General features: G+C 34.0%; 2 protein-coding genes across 3 annotated transcripts; one reads left to right on the plus strand and one right to left on the minus strand.

Annotated features, from left to right (window-relative positions):
* Positions 1-1,835: 1,835 nt before the first annotated feature.
* Bma-rig-1 (Uncharacterized protein) lies at positions 1,836-9,276 on the plus strand (the record flags this gene model as incomplete). Of its 2 annotated transcripts, XM_043074032.1 has the most annotated exons (21): positions 1,836-1,899; positions 2,193-2,240; positions 2,558-2,759; positions 2,925-3,093; positions 3,213-3,336; positions 3,612-3,751; positions 4,086-4,238; positions 4,409-4,651; positions 4,920-5,090; positions 5,147-5,357; positions 5,486-5,650; positions 5,761-5,861; positions 6,155-6,402; positions 6,721-6,973; positions 7,050-7,185; positions 7,301-7,507; positions 7,679-7,818; positions 8,073-8,208; positions 8,346-8,468; positions 8,779-8,860; positions 9,129-9,276. In XM_043074032.1, 21 exons carry the CDS (start codon positions 1,836-1,838, stop codon positions 9,274-9,276), a joined length of 3,264 nt encoding a protein of 1,087 aa, XP_042929966.1. The 2 variants fall into 2 exon arrangements, with proteins under 2 accessions (XP_042929966.1, XP_042929967.1); XM_043074033.1 differs by lacking the exon at positions 1,836-1,899 and having other exon boundaries at positions 2,216-2,240; positions 5,761-5,864.
* A 1,574-nt stretch (positions 9,277-10,850) lies between these two features.
* Bm9669 (Uncharacterized protein) lies at positions 10,851-15,985 on the minus strand (the record flags this gene model as incomplete). The annotated part of the gene is made up of 15 exons (XM_043074034.1): positions 10,851-10,922; positions 11,185-11,234; positions 11,349-11,570; positions 11,966-12,206; positions 12,341-12,461; positions 12,605-12,681; positions 12,801-12,928; positions 13,132-13,206; positions 13,412-13,522; positions 13,813-13,969; positions 14,473-14,604; positions 14,698-14,810; positions 15,056-15,139; positions 15,390-15,569; positions 15,700-15,985. The coding sequence occupies 15 exons, from the start codon at positions 15,983-15,985 to the stop codon at positions 10,851-10,853; spliced, it is 2,049 nt and encodes a 682-aa protein (XP_042929968.1).
* Positions 15,986-17,895: the final 1,910 nt, after the last annotated feature.

Here is a 17,895-nt window from a genome sequence, read left to right on the forward strand (position 1 = left end):
ATAAATTTGTAATGCATTTTGAGACAAACAGTCATGCTTGAATTTTCTCGCTATTACTCTTCTTAATTTCTGTACTATATGCAAAAGAACAATCGAGATAGTGTTATCCTAAATTCCCGTCTCGTCTTTGCATAGTAAATCTTTTGGATTCTTCATATAATATATAACATTTGTCTTAGTGAAATGGTAGCAATGGATATGTGTAGCAACCCACGAATAATAGTGCAATTTGCTTAGGTGTCAACAATTAGCAAGGGGATGATCTCTACATTGGTGAAAGGATTACATCCTTTACCAACAACGTCAGTCTTTCTACTCTTTTTTTAAAATATTAGTTTAAAACATTACTTACCTTTTATTGGGACCGTTTATTTTGTTTTGTCTGCATAGTCAAGAAAGGAAGTGAAGGTTAAGGAAAGGAGGAAAGTTATTTATTAGCTATTTGGACATTTTTTTGTCAGGCATGGAATGTTTTCCTTTTTTGTTTGAATCTTCAAAGCCTTCCCCCTCATTCAGTTGCTAGATATTTTTATCACATCTGGTTTTTCCTTGTTCGAGTTCGCATATTGATTGTCTGAGAATTCTTAATTGTCATTTTTCTTTTTCTTTGAAATGAAGTAGTAATGAAACATTGATTGCAAATCCACAACTTTTTCGACATTCCCTGGAATTTTTGGTCGGTTTAAAATGATTGCTCTAGTTGTTCAAGATTTATTGGCTGTTCAACATTAGCCTCTAATCTTCGATTTCTTTTATTAAGATTATCTATGCTACAAATGAATTTTTTTAGTGTTGCTTCATAGTTGTAATTTCGTTACTTTTCACATCCTTCTTCACTCTACCTTTTTATTGAGAAATAATTTCCAGGTTGATTTGAACTTCGGATTACATGTTTACAAAGCCCTGCGAATAGGATGGAAATTGTTCGCATGTTCATGTTATCACTTGTTACTTAGTAAAATGAGTTTAGATTTTCATGGAAGAAGCAGTTTGTTTCATTATTTATATTTATTATATTTCATTAAAAAAAAAAAAATTGACCTTTTGAAATTCATTGTGTTACAGTTTATGTTGAGAAAACGTTGATGAATAAACGCTAAATGAAATGCGATATTAAGATAATGTGATAAATGGTCTTGAAATAGGTAAAAAAGAGTATAATCTTTTACAGCCACCTGAATTTTTTTCACTTCATGCGTTTGGTGAATGCCATTTTTCCTTCTTTCCTAAAATGCCGAATGTTCTGGTGAATTGGAAGGAATTTCAGTTTCTATAATTGGGAAAGTGTTTTTCTTTCTGATTATTCAAACTACATTTGTAATTTATATTTGCAGCTAAGTGGAAGATATCAGACTACATTAATTTATGTTACTATGGATCTCTACATCATGATGCTTTATCATTTCGCCGGCTGCAGAAGTTGTTCTTTAGCTTCCTTTTGCATTTCGCGTTTTCAGCAGTCGGAAATTTGTTAAACAGATACACAGACTACCAGCGGTTCCTTTGATTTATGTTAAATTGTTTATCTTGTGTGGAAATGCTAATTTCGTTGATTAAAGTTGCTGGCTATGCTTATGAGCGCATTTTATAAACGCTATACTTTTTCTGGATGTTTCTGCTGGAATTTCACATTCGTTGAACTGTGTGCATTGAGAATGACTGTGCTCCATTCTACTGTTCCTTTCTTTTTTGTCCATTCCTGATATTTTTTAAAAATATTCTTTTTCTTGCTAGTGGATTAGCAGTTTGCCGGATTCTTATTTAGCTGTTAAATTTTGAATTTCATTACACTTAGTTATCGATCTCATTGACTAGATCAGTAAATTGGTCAGTTTATGAATGGTATGGCAACAGAAAAGCCGAAATGCAGAAGTTCATCCGCCTTTCATCGTCGAATCGGTTTGCTCCTCTTCTGTATAATAAATAGACACAGAATAATCGTTTTTTCAGTGCGCTGTAATGTAGAAAGTTTGACATACGATGGAAAGATGATATAAGACTTATTATTAAAATTGCAGTAAGAATTGGAAATAGACAAATATGAATTCATTTATCACGCAACAAGAAGTAACGAAACCAAGCAACAAATTATACTGTCCATAAATTCCAGTCCGTTTTATCTCTATTGCACCCCGTGCCTTTAGTATTTTAATTTGAATTAATGTACTGTCTGATGTACAAATATTGCTCAGTTATTCTGCTACTTATAAACCAGATGTTTCTTGCTTTTCCGGAAAATAGTAAGTTTGATTCTGTAAATTTTGTTATATAGACATTTCCTGGAGTTTACGGCTTTGAAGTGTAAAAAATAGTAAATCCAAATTGAATTCAAACTGAAACTAAAGTTCAGATTCGCATATTTGGTAAAAATGATATAGTTTGAGGCCATTTGAAACTATATTAAAAACTAAATACTCTTTTGATTATCTCTAACAAGGATTGTGGGAATGTGCAGCTTAACCTAAAATGATATCTTTATGGATTAGTGATAAACACAAATTTAATTGGTAAAAATATGTTATAAATTCATTTGAGAGCGATCACGTTTACAATTTAGGAATCTTCAAATTACCGCGACTAATACTTCATGCAGATCAGTACTATTTGGTTAAAAGTAAAGTTGTTGTTATGTCATGTCAGATAGAACCAGGTTGGCGTGGGGCAACAATGGCCGATGTACATTGGATCAAGGACGGTGTACCTATCGGCGAACTCGAAAATGAAAATATGCGCAACGAATTGCTTGTCGATGGACCTACGTAATTTTTTCGTTTCTGATTGGAATCGTATGCTTAAGTTGAGTGAAGTCAGTCTTAGAACTTGATAGAATAACATTGTAACAAGTTTAAGGACATTATGAAGCAAGTTCTTTGGCTGACGTTACAGTATTTATGGATTATTCTGAAATCGACTTCAACTTGTAGCTTGAAAATACAAAATGGAAAGCATCATACCGAAGGGGATTATCAGTGTTCGGCTTTAATACGGGGTGTGCGATTGTCTAATGGGAAGCATGTTGATACACATCTTGTGTCCGCACCAGTAAAATTTCGTCGTGCCAGGATTACCAAATTTGAAAAAGTTGCACCAGAGGTTTTATTATTTTAAGCTTCCATTAGATTCTTATTGTTATTTCACTAGTAATTGAAGGTAATTATCACTTTATTAATAATTAGAGACAAGTTGGTAATTGAAACAAACGTTTTGTTCAGAGTGTAGCTGCACTTCAAGGACAGATTGCTCGTTTACCGTGCTCTGGAATGCCTGATGTGGTTCCTGGCCCTCCGGAGATAACATTCGAGAAAGAAGGCTACGACGGACTCCTGGGAATACCGGGTAAACGGTTATCGAAATTTTGGTTTTGTGAATAATGGAACAAAACTTTTCTTATTCTTTCATAGAACTTACTTTTGATTAGCTCTCTCTCTCTCTCTCTCTAAAGACTAAATCTCTGAAGACATATTAATTTTTTTGGTATTTTTCGTCAAATTCTGTAATTGATGTTGAACGTTATTAGTGAGATTATCTGTCCCAGCAAAAATTTCAATCTGTTAAAAAAGCTGTAAAAACCGACACCAAAGAAAAATATAAATATATAATTCATTCCACAGGCGATGAAAGATATCTCTCGACATCATCCGGTATACAAATACCTTTGTCAAAGTTGTCAGATTCAGGCAATTATTATTGTGTCGTCCGTAACACTTTTACCAACCAAACCCGAAAATCACCACATTTTGTTAAATTAGAGGTGAGTTTTACAACTTTTTATTTTTTCTTAGAAATTTTCTAACTGTTACTTACTTGTATTCCCAAGCTGTTGGTGTTTTATTCGGTGTATGCTCGTGAGTCGTTTTGGTTCGATAATGTGTGTTATAATAAAGGAATAGGAAGAGTGGTGTTCAGAAAGATCATCTTTTCAATAAACTTGAAGTAGTGTATAGTAGTTGTATGTTTGAATTTGATATGTGTGCATGTATGGAATTAAGTTTTTAATTACTAATCCTATTTTTCATTATCTTATATATATATATATATATATATATATATATATTTTCATTATAATCTTATTTTTCATTATGCAGGTACTGACAAAAAGGTACAGTAGTATTGAACCTGCACTTGTTTATCCTGTAACATCATCCTCAATCAACGGACCCATAGTTGTTGATGTTGTCAAAGGGCAAACAGCGCTTCTGGAGTGCATCGTTACATCTACAAAGATTATTTGGACAAGAGTAACCTCTTCTACACTCTTCGTATTGAAAATGAGTAACTTTAAAGATAAAAGGAAAAAAAGAGTGATACTGAGGGATGATAGGTTCCTTGTGGAACACGAAACCTAGATAAAAAAGACTTATCGCGACTGCAAAGTTTTATGTTTAGTATTTTTTGAATCAATCTACAGCTATATCCGGGAGAAACAGCAATATCAGTAAGTAGCGAAAAAGCACGATTGCGTCAAATTTGGGGCAATTTACAAATTCAGCAAGTGAATGAAGCAGACACTGGTATTTATATTTGCGAAAGTATGGCGCTGTTTTCTCCTCCTACGGTTAAATTTCCTAAAGTTTACTACAATTTACGAGTACATGCACCAACTGATGTACAGCTTATGTTGGGACAACTTGCTACAGATAAGAGTTGGAAGGTGAACAAGATTTCTGTCTGGAATTTTATCGTTTTCAAACGTTCTCCTTTACCTATCGTCTTTCTGGAATTTAATGTAGTTTCAAGAAAGTTCTTAACGTAAAATGATTCTGGATTGGGTTATTCTGCTTTAGATCCATTGTTCATATTTCAATTGAATTTGGTTTTTTTGGGATTAATGATTGCTTTAGGTATAGTAATCATAAGCTATTTTTCAATATTCATAATTTTGAGCCAAAACTACTTGGTCAAAGATTTTTCAATTTCAGCTGAGCTGTTTGGCATTAAATTTGCATTATGAGATTCCTATGGTGTATATGAATGGATTGGCACTGATTGATGCAATGGTTAAGCTCGGTGTTCCACCACATACTAATTTTTTTACGAATCCGATAAATGCAACATTAACTTCTAGTGTTGCATTGTCAGGCAGTGTACAGGTACGTTCATACTTTTTTGTTATCAACTGTAAAACGACCCAGCTATCATATTACAGTGTATTTCACGTCCAGCAATGGATGAAGCAGAGGTATACGGAAATGGCTTGGAACGCGGTCGAGCGATGAATTTATATGTTGATAATCGAATCAGTCAGCAGGTTAATTTAATTTTACAAGGACCAGAAAATTCTACCAAGATAGTTGGTGAAACAGCGCAGATGGTTTGTTTGGTGGTACCACGAACGACGAAGACCATTTGGACCAAAGGTTTTGTGAATTCCAAGTATTTATAATAGTTGAAATTAAGTGCTTTTATATATCAATGCTTCAAATTCAAATGTGCTTTGCTTTTAAGATCTCCCCAACCTACATTTTTTCAAATTTACTAAATTCAGATGGTAAACGTATGGCATTAATTGGAAAAAAACGTATCCGATTGGTTGGGACAGCCAGTTTGCAAATTTCCGATGTACAACTGGAAGATGAAGGGTGGTACACTTGTGAAGTGACTGATAACACAAATCATGTGACACGTTCCAGTTCCTATTTGAAAATCATTCGTAATCATTATTTAAATTAACTATTTAGTCGAAATCTTTTTAGATCTTTATTCCTTTAGATTTGTAAAACCTCCTCAAATTCTAAGAACTATAAAAAGAAAAATTTTCAGCGAAGGAAGTGTTTTTACAAAATGAGAAAGACAGTGGGATGAAAAATCAAGATATAAAGAACATCATGTCTAAGAACGCTGCTACCCAGTATCAAGAAAAAGTGGTTCATTTTGTTAAATTATGGCTTAAAATATTTAAATACTCAGCAAACCAATTTAATATAAAAATCCATTGATACTTAAAATGCTTGTACTTTGAAGTTTACATGACAATGCACATGAACAGCAAGCAATTTTTTGTGCATTCATTTGTCATGCAGTAATGATAGTAACCTACAGTTTCTGTTCATTCTCTTTTTATTTCTGTCTTTTTGATTTGGACTTCTTGATTTTTAAATGAATTTGTTTTGATTCCCTTAATTTCAAATGAAAAATTAAACTGCAAGTTTTTGAGGGAGAGGGAAAACTGCAGTCAACAACGAGTGGATTGAGGGAACCTTTAATGGATGTGCCACGAGCATTCATTTCCGGAAGAAATGTGCAAGTGCTTTGGTCACTACCCAAGAATTATGCATTTCCAAACAAAATTACTTCATTTCAAATTGAATTTCGAGCTGAAAGCAATAAAAAATGGATCATGGGTGAACTGGTAGACGGGCATGTACGCGCTGTTACCATCAAAGCATTGCTTCCTGGAAATAGGTTGGATTATTTTACTTCTTTCAAGTACAGAAGACTACAACTAAGTGTAAATTCCTTCACTGACCACCGATATGGACAGTGGTCTCAAATATGAAAGAAAAAACATTGGAAATTTTGAAGATTAAAATTATGGAATAACGAGGCCTTAAAAAATTTCAAGTAAAACTTCGCTTTTGGTTTCCGGTTTTTGTCAGATAGTCATGCTATCTATATCTAATAAAAATCTCTAAGCTGTTAAATAAGCAGTATTTTGATGGTTTGCAGAATTTCAAATATCTCACAAAGTTTTAGCATCAGTTCTGAATATTCACACTTCAGGTACCAATTTCGGGTTTTAGCGAAAATGCTGGATCAGAGTATTGTACCAACTCAGCCTACGAATTGGCTGAAGATTGAGCAGGTGCCCGAAAGTAACGAAATCAATGCACAAATCAATATTACCTTCTTTTCTCCAGTTTCGGATACTGTTCTTCAGCTGCGTTGGAATTACACTGCTTCGAACTACATAAAATCTCCCGAAACTTTTCTCGTTTCATATGCTACTGTTTCTGATAAAAACTATACCCATACGGTAATTTCACATTAGATTAGACAACGTCTCAAAAACTTGAAATAGTTTGAAATCATGAAACACATCACTGTTTCAGATACGATTGAACAGTTCATTTTCGATGACTAATTTAAGTAATTTATTACCTTCTACGGAATATCGAGCCATTGTTGAAGTTGAATTTGCTGACAAAACGAGTCAAAGAAGCGAACCATCTGTGGCACGGACTTTAGGTTGCACTTTTATCCAGTGTAACGAATTTTTTATCCTGACTTTGCAAAAAATATTTAATTTTCTATGATTTTAATTTATTTCCGTAATTCTTGTACTTTTCTGTTATCTATACAGATAGAAGGTCACAAAATTTGACGGCCAACAGTTCCGCAAGTCTTCTGACACTATTTAACCACCCTTTCTCATATGTGACGTCAAGTTGGAATACTCAAAGCATCATCCTTTTCCTCATTACCTCATTTCTTTCATCAGTCGTTTTCATCATTTTTGGCTTACTGTTATACAGTCTTAAGCAGCGATATACAAGAAAAATTAGTAGAGGTAAGTTGCCTTTTACGTAATTTCGCTTTAACAGATTGATATAACCAGTCATATGTTTCTGATTCTGAAATGTCTTGAAATGGAGGGGGAAATGTTTTCTCCTTCCTGGGTGGCTCTATTATTATTTAAAACTTCTGTTTTTTAATAAAGGTAGTCTGTTTTTATTTCAAGATGCTCGTGATAAATTCATGGATGCATCTCATAGAATATTCAATGAACAACGAGTTCAAAAATCACATCTTTACTGCAAGGCAACAGTAGCAATGTCGGCCATGAGTGATGTGAATGAATTTACTCTCCTGAAGATGAAGGTTAACAATAAGAATTTTGACCGGATTTTCTTTTGTTGACCAGAAAAAAAAAACTTCTAAGCACATTTTGAACAATAAAGAGATAATAATTTGATTGGGTAACAGCATGTTGGAGATGAAAAAATTGAATAAAGAAATTGTTTTTAGTGAAATTATACGCGAAAAGCTTTGTCTATAGTATGTGAGATATCTGCATATAAATCAATTACGCATCCGTTTTCAATCAAAAAGAATGGAAGAGATTTGTTTTTCAGTCTAGTGAAGACCAACCACGCTCTGTTGTATCTTTGAAAAGTTTCTCATTCAGTAAAGATTACGGCATCATGCCCAACTTGTATGGTGAAGAGGATAACTTTTTGGAGGAGAAAAATACTCTTACTTCATTCAAAGGTTTAGAAACTTTGTCGAAATATTTCAGCATATATTTGGTTTGATTGATCTTGATGCTAATGGACGGATGACTGTACAAGATTTGATTTTTATCTTATTTCGTTGTGAAAGCCATCTCCAAAATTTTATTTATTCAGACACACCGTGGACTAATGGAAAAATATATGAAAATGTCATCTCAGAAGCTAGTGATATTCAGGAGCCAGTACAAAAAGCTTTACGAACCAATGATAGCCATGAAGAATCTTTTTGGTTAAAAGGTTAATCTTTCATCATTACGTTTTTCCACTCTAATCATACTTCTGGGAAATACTGTATCCTTCTGTGAGTTCACCGTCACTAACGCTGCTGACTACTTTTCCAATGAATGATATGATTGACAGTAGCAAGTCTCTTTCAAGTTTCAGTACCGTGGAACAAATGCTAATGCTCATGAAGCTTCTTTTAGTATTTATAGCATTGATATCCAGCAGAATAGCTGTATCTCAGAAAATGGAACTCTCATAAATCAACTAATGTTCTTCTGAAATAAATTATTTCTGAAATCCCAGTTAACGCTAGAGCTTACAGGAATCATGAATAACGGCCAAATGATGCAGCCAAATGATGCCCTAGTTATACCTCTTGGAATACAATTGTTAGCACCAAGACGGTAGATGAAGTTCTTTTCTTTAATTTGAATGTTTTATATAATCTTCTGAAATACTTCGCTTTCTTTTGAGATAAGGAATATTCATACTCCTCTTCATCTTGCCAATAATTAGCAGTGTTTACAGATTACTATATTTCTGGTTAATAAGAATGATTATTTTAAAATCATAAAGTTTTAAATTTAAGATCACGAAATATTGAACCCTTTGAAAGCACGAACAAAAGTTGGTTGCTTCTAAATTTTATTGCTTTAATTCAAATTTTTTCAGTACGGAAAACAGCACACAGTATACTGCACTGCCTGCGCTGTCTGGGGCAAAACGAACAGCTGACGTCTCCTTGAGGAACAGTCAGATATCTTTCTCGGCAGATGGTTGTTACTTGCATACATTTAAATCACAAGCCTCAAACCCATAGAATAAATGGAGAACAAAGGCAAACTATTGTCCGTCATTCCATGAAATGAGACCCATTGTTAATCATAAGAATTCTACTTCATAAAAAACTGATAATAGTGGTTAAATTTCTCGATCTTTCATTCATATCAATAACAAGTGGGATGTGATGCGTTTCTATTTAATCGAATAATAGAAGATGTCACGATGACTTAGACGGCATACTTAGCGTAGCTTCATTTGGTTTCACGTCTAGATTTCAAAAGTGGATTTGTCAAATTTTTCTCTGAGGAAAGATAAAGCATAGAGTAGCAGACAAATAATGATACTTTTTTTTTTCAGGGTTTTCATTTATAATACACTCTTAGTAAAGGATACTGTACAATAAAAAGTTCTCATGATTTATAAAGTTTGTCATCTCACTGTGCTCTACTTTACTGCTAATCTTAATAAGGTTGCCAAAATAAAATGTGTAAGAACTTCCAAGTAGCATGATTTCGTTATATCTCCAGTTGTTTTGGAAAAGCCTTCTGTGTTTTGCTCAGCTTTGTTTTAATCTTTCAATTTTTATTTGTTATACATTATTTTGATCCTTAAGCTGGAACAAAAATATCTAATCTCTTAGTCTGCCTGAAAACATAAAAACCATACAGGAAAGTCCCAATTTTAATTTCACGGCAGTCAGAATAAATAATTTAGGTGCCTCCAAGTCAAAAATTATTCTGCTCAACTGGATTCATAATACTTCTTACTGCAATTCCGGCAAATAGTATATTCCATTCTACGGATGGACTCCATTCGTCAGATAATGCAAGCTGTTAGACCTCATCCCACTGTGGAAACCTGAATTCCGGAAGCCTCAACACTACTAGCAGTCTGAAAAAAGGGTACTAAAGGAAGCCGACCCAGGCCGGCAGTATTTCTCCTTTCATAATAGATCTAATAGAATCTTACATTACATCTGCAAGGAAAAGATTCTCGATTTTTATATGGATCAAATTACTAACAGCATTCTATCGAAAGACGCCGTAATCACACATCAATGAAAATAAACGGTGACAGTGAATTTAAACCTTCACAAATGAACCTAATGGCTCTCCTCCAATATAAATTTGAATATTTTGTAATTCCCAGTAAGTGTTCAAAACTTAGACACTCGAAAAATAGTGGAAAATGGATGAAACAGTGAATTCTCAAAATGATTAAACTGAGTACATTTGAAAGAAACCGAACATACAATCACTGTAATTTGCAATTTTGCAAATGAGCACATTACTCAAACATGTATTACAAAACACAAATACAGAACAAGTAGCAATTGATCTTTCCTACCAAAGAATATATCCACTGAGCTGTTATAGCAGGGTTTTACTCGCAAATAGATCAGTATTCAAACGTCATTCCATGTACCACCCGAATAATACACTGCAATTGACTGCTTCAAAAGATTTTTAGAATCCAGTTAGTATTTCGAACCATTTGGGATGCGCGACAATAAAAGTTCCCATTTCTACTGCATCAGTCAAGGAATACTTCTACCAAAATCGTTACAAACTAGTACAACCATAACCATTCTAATATTCTACGACAACTTTATTAAACCGATTTACCACCAATCCGACCCACTTTTGAAGCACTATCTTCAGGAACTGCAACCACATTCTGCGCCTAAAAGTATCATTTCTGCATTATAAATATGCCATTAAACTTCTTTAAATTAATTGAAATGTCTGATGTAACCGCATTAAAAATGTTGCATTGTTGAGTAGTGAGAAGCGAGAATTTTATGTCATAGCGACAAAAACTGAGCATATCATTAGAAATTCTTAAAATTCACCGCTTCGACCCAATTCGAAACTAGGAAAGAACAATCGAAGTATCCCAAAATGCAATATGATAGACCCACAAGCAAGAATAGAAAAAATGTTACCTCGCAATCCTCGTGAATTATTTTTGGGAAATGCGCTTTAATCCAGTCTTCTGAAGAAATTGCAGTTTTAGTTTCATGAGCTTCGCTACCGAAAATGCAGTCAATTTACCATGAGTGCATATATAAACATTGAAAGTTCTAAAGAATTTTAGATAAGGACTTACTCCACAACAGAAAGCCCATATCATTCTTTGCATGAGGTGCACCAAATGTTGAATGATAAATCCATTGTTGCCCGTTCCAATCAACATCAACAACAATGTTGTCCTTAACGAAATCTTCCGCTTCTTTTGCATCCATCGCAAATTGCACGTACTCCGTAAGAGGATAAGGTGGACAGCGTATATAGCGATAAATGCGTGATGGACGACCCATATCTACTCTTCCTAAACCATAAAAATTTAAATAGTTTCAACTTAGTCCTTTCAACTTTATACACATGACAAACCCGCAGATCAAGAACAACTAATATTCCTGGTACAACGGAAAACCCAAATCATTCTTTCTATAAGGCCAAATGTTGAATGATAAATCCACTGCTGCCCGTTACGATCCACATCAGCAACAATTTGTCCTTAAAGAAATCTATCGCTTCCTTTGTGTCCATCGCAAACTACATTACCGATCATTGGGATCTTTTCAATGGATAGTCGCTGTAGTTCTGTTTTATTCGAAAAAAAAAAAAAAAACTAACTAGGGTATATTAATGATTTTAACTTTACGTACAATTACTTTTTTTTACACTTGGAGCAGTAAAATCTAACAATATAATGGAACTAACCAACAACAGGACGTGGAGGTAAGATAAGAGCATAAAAATTTCCATTAGTATAGCCGAGTAACAAAGGTGGGCACAATCGGTAATTGTTCAAACCAGGCAATTGTGGGTAAAACCCTTCAACCGGATGTTTCCAACCACCAGGACGTCCATCTCGAGCGGGAAATGGGTTTAATTTTGACGATTCAATAGGAAATACAATGATTGGACGATTCAATACTTGTGCCAGAACGAGTACATGAATCTGAAACATTACTCAGATATAGACACCTGACTTAGACAAGTGTAACCAAGTCTTGCAAACATTCCCTTCAATTTCGCTATAACAATTAATAGTAATAATAATAACATATAAACATATAAAAAAATTGCAAATACCTGCTCTAACGGGAAACCAGGGTCACTACACTCAATAATGCTTGACCAATGACGTTGCATCATCCAAATATCAAAATTTAATCCAAGTTTCATTAAAGAAGCTGCCCACCGACCACGAAAGCTAAAAATTTGATGGAAGAACGAAGGCGCTATTTCATATTTCTATTTCAGTTTAAAAGGTAAGTGTACCTCCTGATGGAATTAGAATTAGTCAATGAAATTAAAAAGTGGAAAAGGAGTAAAATTTAGTTTAAATAAACTTACTTGGTTTCCATTGCATATAACGTGTGGTATAGTGCATCACGAAGCGTATTGCTCTTGTCAATTACACCCCACAATGCCTGAAAGAAAATAAGCAATAAACTTTTAAGAAGTTTCATTAGCTCTTTACATCACTTTTATTAGTTTGTTCCAACAGATATCTTGGCTTAGATATTAACAAAATTATATACAGATAAACCTGTGAAACCGCATCCACGAGACTATGTCCTCCTCCACGATTTCGTAACAGTACTGGTGCATAAGTTTGACAGCTTGTTGGTCCTGACAAAGAGTACGCATCCATACAACACACTGTATCAAGAACTTCTAAAATTGAAACCACAGGTACATTACAAGGTGTACCAGATTTTCGTCCTAAGTACTTTCCTTTTTCATTTTTTAACTCCGAGATACTAGTAGTAAAAACAATAATTCTCATGATGAACTCAAGACTTTGAAAAAAATTATAGAATAATGCTTACTGTAGCAGATTCATTTGTAAAAAACAATCATAATATTCAAAATCTTACGACGATCGTCGAGATCCATGAGGACGCGTAAGTTACTTTCACCAGAAACTACCCAAGGTCGCAAATCATAAATCGCTGAAAAAATTTTTGGGAAAAAGTCTTTCACGTTCAAGGTAAATCAGCTTAGTACGAATTTAACCCAGACCGTCCAAAATAATGATACCGATCTATCGGCTGCGATAATAACTGTTTCCAACTAAATAGTTTGATATGCATCACAGGTAATGGTGATGTATCAGCAACAGGCAGAATACTGACATTTTCATTAATAAAAAAATACCATTCGGTAAAGTAAACAAGGCATTATTGTTGGCGACACGTGTCATATCATAATCTTCATACATACTTTCGCGTATTTTCTTGTGGATTTCATCAGAACAATCACCACTTGCTCCAAAAAATAAATAGTACGATAATTATAAGAATGTAATAATTGCAGTGCAATTCATTATTAATTTTCTTTTTAAAAGTAAGAAGAGCATTCTTAATCACAACCCACAAAGCAAACGTTTGTCAAGAAAAATCAGAATAATAAAGGAAATAACAAGTTAAAGGAAAAAATTTACTTAATATAAGGTAATCTATATTTTCAAAAAAAAAAAAACTCAAAACGTAGGTGGTAGGTTCTACTTATAAAAGCCAATGTTTGGTTTACCAGATGGAAAAGAAACCGATGAATACCTAGTCCTGGGATTGCAACTGTGCAAGATAAGGAATCAGTGAAAAATCTTGGCACACTTGCCAAAGTCCTGCTGTTCTTGCTTCGAATGATATCAATAATTGAGCGATTGACAACTGTTAATGCACTTTCCTCATCAATATCGTTCAACAACATCGTCTGAAAATGCAGTGATTAAAAAAAAAAAACCCTAAAATAGTATTTTAGTACGTATCGTAAGAAACAAAGCAGAACTCTATATACAGCAAAAAGATTCGCACAGAAAAATTCTCATAAACTTCATATATCACTTTTTTTTTCGAGTAAAGAGTGGACAGTAACACGAGGAATACGTCTCAGAATATCAAAAGTTCCAGTTAGTGCAATTTAAAACAATTACATGTTGGTTACATGTAATTTTAGAAGTCTTATGCAACTAATGGACAAAGTAGTAAAAACGCATTACGACAGGAATTGCTTCATAAGCATTGCTTTGTTCTGTCTTTATATGCAAATGTACTTCTATGACTACAGTCAGGGAATATGATAAATCAAGAATCCTGGTAGTTGTGATTCTGTTGATAAATAGCATAAACGTATTCAGTTTTGGCCATACAGTACATGTGCAACAGAAACAGCAGAGAATGCGTTAGACTAAATGTTGGAGACCATTAAAAATTAACCTCAAAGCCATTAATTCTTCGATTGCCTTCGCCATAATGATAAATGTAATGAATAAGTTTAGCTTCAGCATCACTACTTTGTCGGAGGATTTCAGCACATGTTTCCAAAAATGATGCACAACCCGTATCAACCTGCATGTTATTTCAGCTAATATGATAATGATGAAATAAAAGCAATCAGTCAGAAAACAGACATACTATAAAACTGAAAACTTCATAACTTACTGATTTATTTAGATGACAAAGGTACATATCGAGAAAGGTAATTCGTTTATTTAAATTTACATTAATTGCGTTTCCAACCCCATGATGGTCATCACCCTCTACTCCAGCAAAATCTAAAATACTGTCAGTTATGGAAATTGTAATGGTCTTGGACAAAGGACAACATGAATTTTATTTTCTCGGCAAACTTGATAGAATGAATTGTTATGGGTAAAGCACTCATGTCATATGGTCGGAAAATTATGCACATAAAATATATGGTAGGATTCATTATCCTACAGTAATACTTTCACAAAGACTGGATTGTGTAAGAGTGCTTATGCTAGAAAAGGAAAAAAAAGAATCATCAATTAAAAACCTTTTGTAGTTTTTTCCGCATATTCTGGTAGGTTATCAGTTTCTTTCCTGATTAAGGAACGACATGCTGCAATATCGCTTTCTCCTCAAAAAAAAAAAAAAAAAAAGAAACTTCCAACTATCTCATATGGGTGAGCAAAAGTATTTTTTACACAAGTATTCAGTTTTCCTAATTCTATTTGATATCACAGCTTACGTGAAAAAATAAAAAATGAAATCTTTTTAGAATGAAATATGTGTAAAACTAGGTGAACTGAATAAAGTTTGAGTTTGGGAAGTACCACTACATAAAACTTGAATAAAGTTACACTACATATAACGTAAATAAAGCAAACCATAAGAATCCTGACCAATGATGTCGCTTCCAATCCCCACAGATACATAATCCTTTGGTGTACCACACATCGTGCAGTGTTTAACGTTTGGCCAGTTTTTGTAAGTACATTGCGAACAATCCCATTTATGCAGAGCTTTTCCTAACTTTTCAACTTGTTCAAAATCGATTGAACATTCATCTGACATTTTATAATTGAAGCTGGATAAAATGACAAGAGAAATTAAAGAAAGAAAAAAAAAAAAAACACTGCCCCCAAAGAGTTATTGGGAAATAATATGAAAATCACTTTATTTTTCAAAACTTGTGACCTTTGCAGGCAAATTCTTTCTCATCTTCAGCATCAAAAACAGCAGGGCGTCTACACATACACACCGCACAATGACGAGATTTCAGAACATTCATGTATGTGCAGTCCGGACAAGGCCATCGTTGTTCACTTTCTTCACCACCACAAACAGCACTGGAAGTACAGGGTGGCTCAGTAATAAAAACTGAATGTCGTGGAGTGCGACACATCGTACATGCCCTTGCCGTTTGAAAATTCGCGTAAGTACACTGTGAACAGGCCCACTTTTCTGTTACATCACTTGCCATTTTGTCCTGCAAAAAACCTTAAGTTTGGGAAAGTTTTTTTCGTCTCATCATCATTAATTTCTATCAGCACAGTTAACAGATATAATAGCAGTAATGAAGTGAGTGAGCTTCCAGATGACCAGCGATGCATGCTTCAGTTCATTGAATATTAAATGTTTCATATCATAATTTTAGAAATTAAATGAAACATGCTTCATAGACGATAATGCTCTTTCATATAACCACCTCCATTTTAGTATCTATCACCGAATTTCGTCTAAACACTAGTAAACATAATAAGCAGAGAACATATAAATATTTCCTTCTACAGAGTCCAGTTTTTTTAGAGAAAACATAAGGGGGGAATAATAAGTCAGTTTGGTGAATAGCAAAAATCTGAAACGTCCTCGTCAGAAAATTTCCTTTTACAAATTAAAAACATAGACAAATAAAAAAAAACTCTCTAAATGCCAAAAGAATACATTACACTGACAAAATAAAAAATTTATGCCTCAGAGCAACTCAACAGACAGCTAACTATCACCACACTGAAATCCAAAAACAAGGAGTCAGTATTAAATCGAGACCTTGTGCATATTCATACGAATGGACAATGCGCATTGTATTTCATATCTTTAAAAGCATTCTAGAAGTGCTACACGTCAAATATATATTGCTCTAAGTACATTTTTACCTTCCAATCATGTTCAGTTCCCATTTATTATTTTGTACCTTCTACTAGAAATTTAATCCATATAACTTCTGCGTACATGAATCAGTTTAGCTCAGGAATGCAAGATATGTGCGAAACTGCTTCCAAAGAAATGTAAATCATGTTTTCTTTGGAACAGGCACAGTCAGTATGTTATTCCTCTAAATCTGCTCTGAAAACAGTTTCAGTCCACATAAGCGCAAAATGCGCTGAAGATAAAAAATGCAAGTACGATCATTCATAGTTAAAGCTGCGAAGTGGAAAACTATTCCTAAATATATTTACGCCTTTACCGATCGATTTCATGCCTCACTCCATGATATTATCGCACGTATCAATCACGATCTTTAATGGAACTTTATAAATGATTTCCTAATGACCACACCATGATAATTTTGCAATATCATCGGAACCCAAAACCTTCCAACAAGTCCGTTCACAAACAACGACTAACTAGAATTAACACAGGTATAATATTTAACGCGGCCCCGTAGTAAAGGAACAGCTTATAAAGGCGGATGATGGGTGGTTGATTGGAGGGTGCCTTCATAAGTGGCATAGGTTGGAAGTGGTAAATGTTTTGTGTGAGGATGAAGGTTTGTATCTCTCAAAAAGTTGTAGTGGCAAGTGCATCGGCGACGCTGATATTAGCTTTATATAATTAGTCTTTTTGCAGTTGTCACCAGTACCTTCGAAACCACCAAAGTCATTGTAAGCATTTTCACTGTATCACGATTTTTTAATCATCCCGCTTCTGGCTCAAATTTATCAGATCGTTTACACATCCTTGCTGAAAATTATCAGAAATTTGTTAACTATTGGAAGAAAGTTGTAACCGTTATTCCCTCGTCATTTCTTACTTCATCTTCACGCAATGTCTTCTTACTAAAATTTCTAATCTTTCATCGAATTTTTGTGCCTGTAAGCTACAATGATGAAAAGTATAGCAGGAAAACAATACTGGGGCAAAAAAGAGTACAAAAATGTAAAAACCTACCTTCGTTGAAACAATATGAAATTGCGAAAAAAAGTGCGCAAGGAGAGTTCAAACAATGACAGTTATAATTGAGTTGATAATTTTACTCCCATCTTCGGCACTATTTTGTCGCAGTAATTTCTGTGGGAATAATCGCTTCAGTCAAACAGTTGGCTTAGTAAAATGTAGATGCTTTTTGCTGCAACTAACAACGTGGGTAGTTAGCTTATTTATGCACGCGCA

The sequence above is a fragment of the Brugia malayi genome (genome assembly GCF_000002995.4).
Source record: "Brugia malayi strain FR3 genome assembly, contig: Bm_v4_ChrX_scaffold_001, whole genome shotgun sequence".
In the NCBI taxonomy this organism is placed as follows: Eukaryota; Metazoa; Nematoda; class Chromadorea; order Rhabditida; family Onchocercidae; genus Brugia; species Brugia malayi.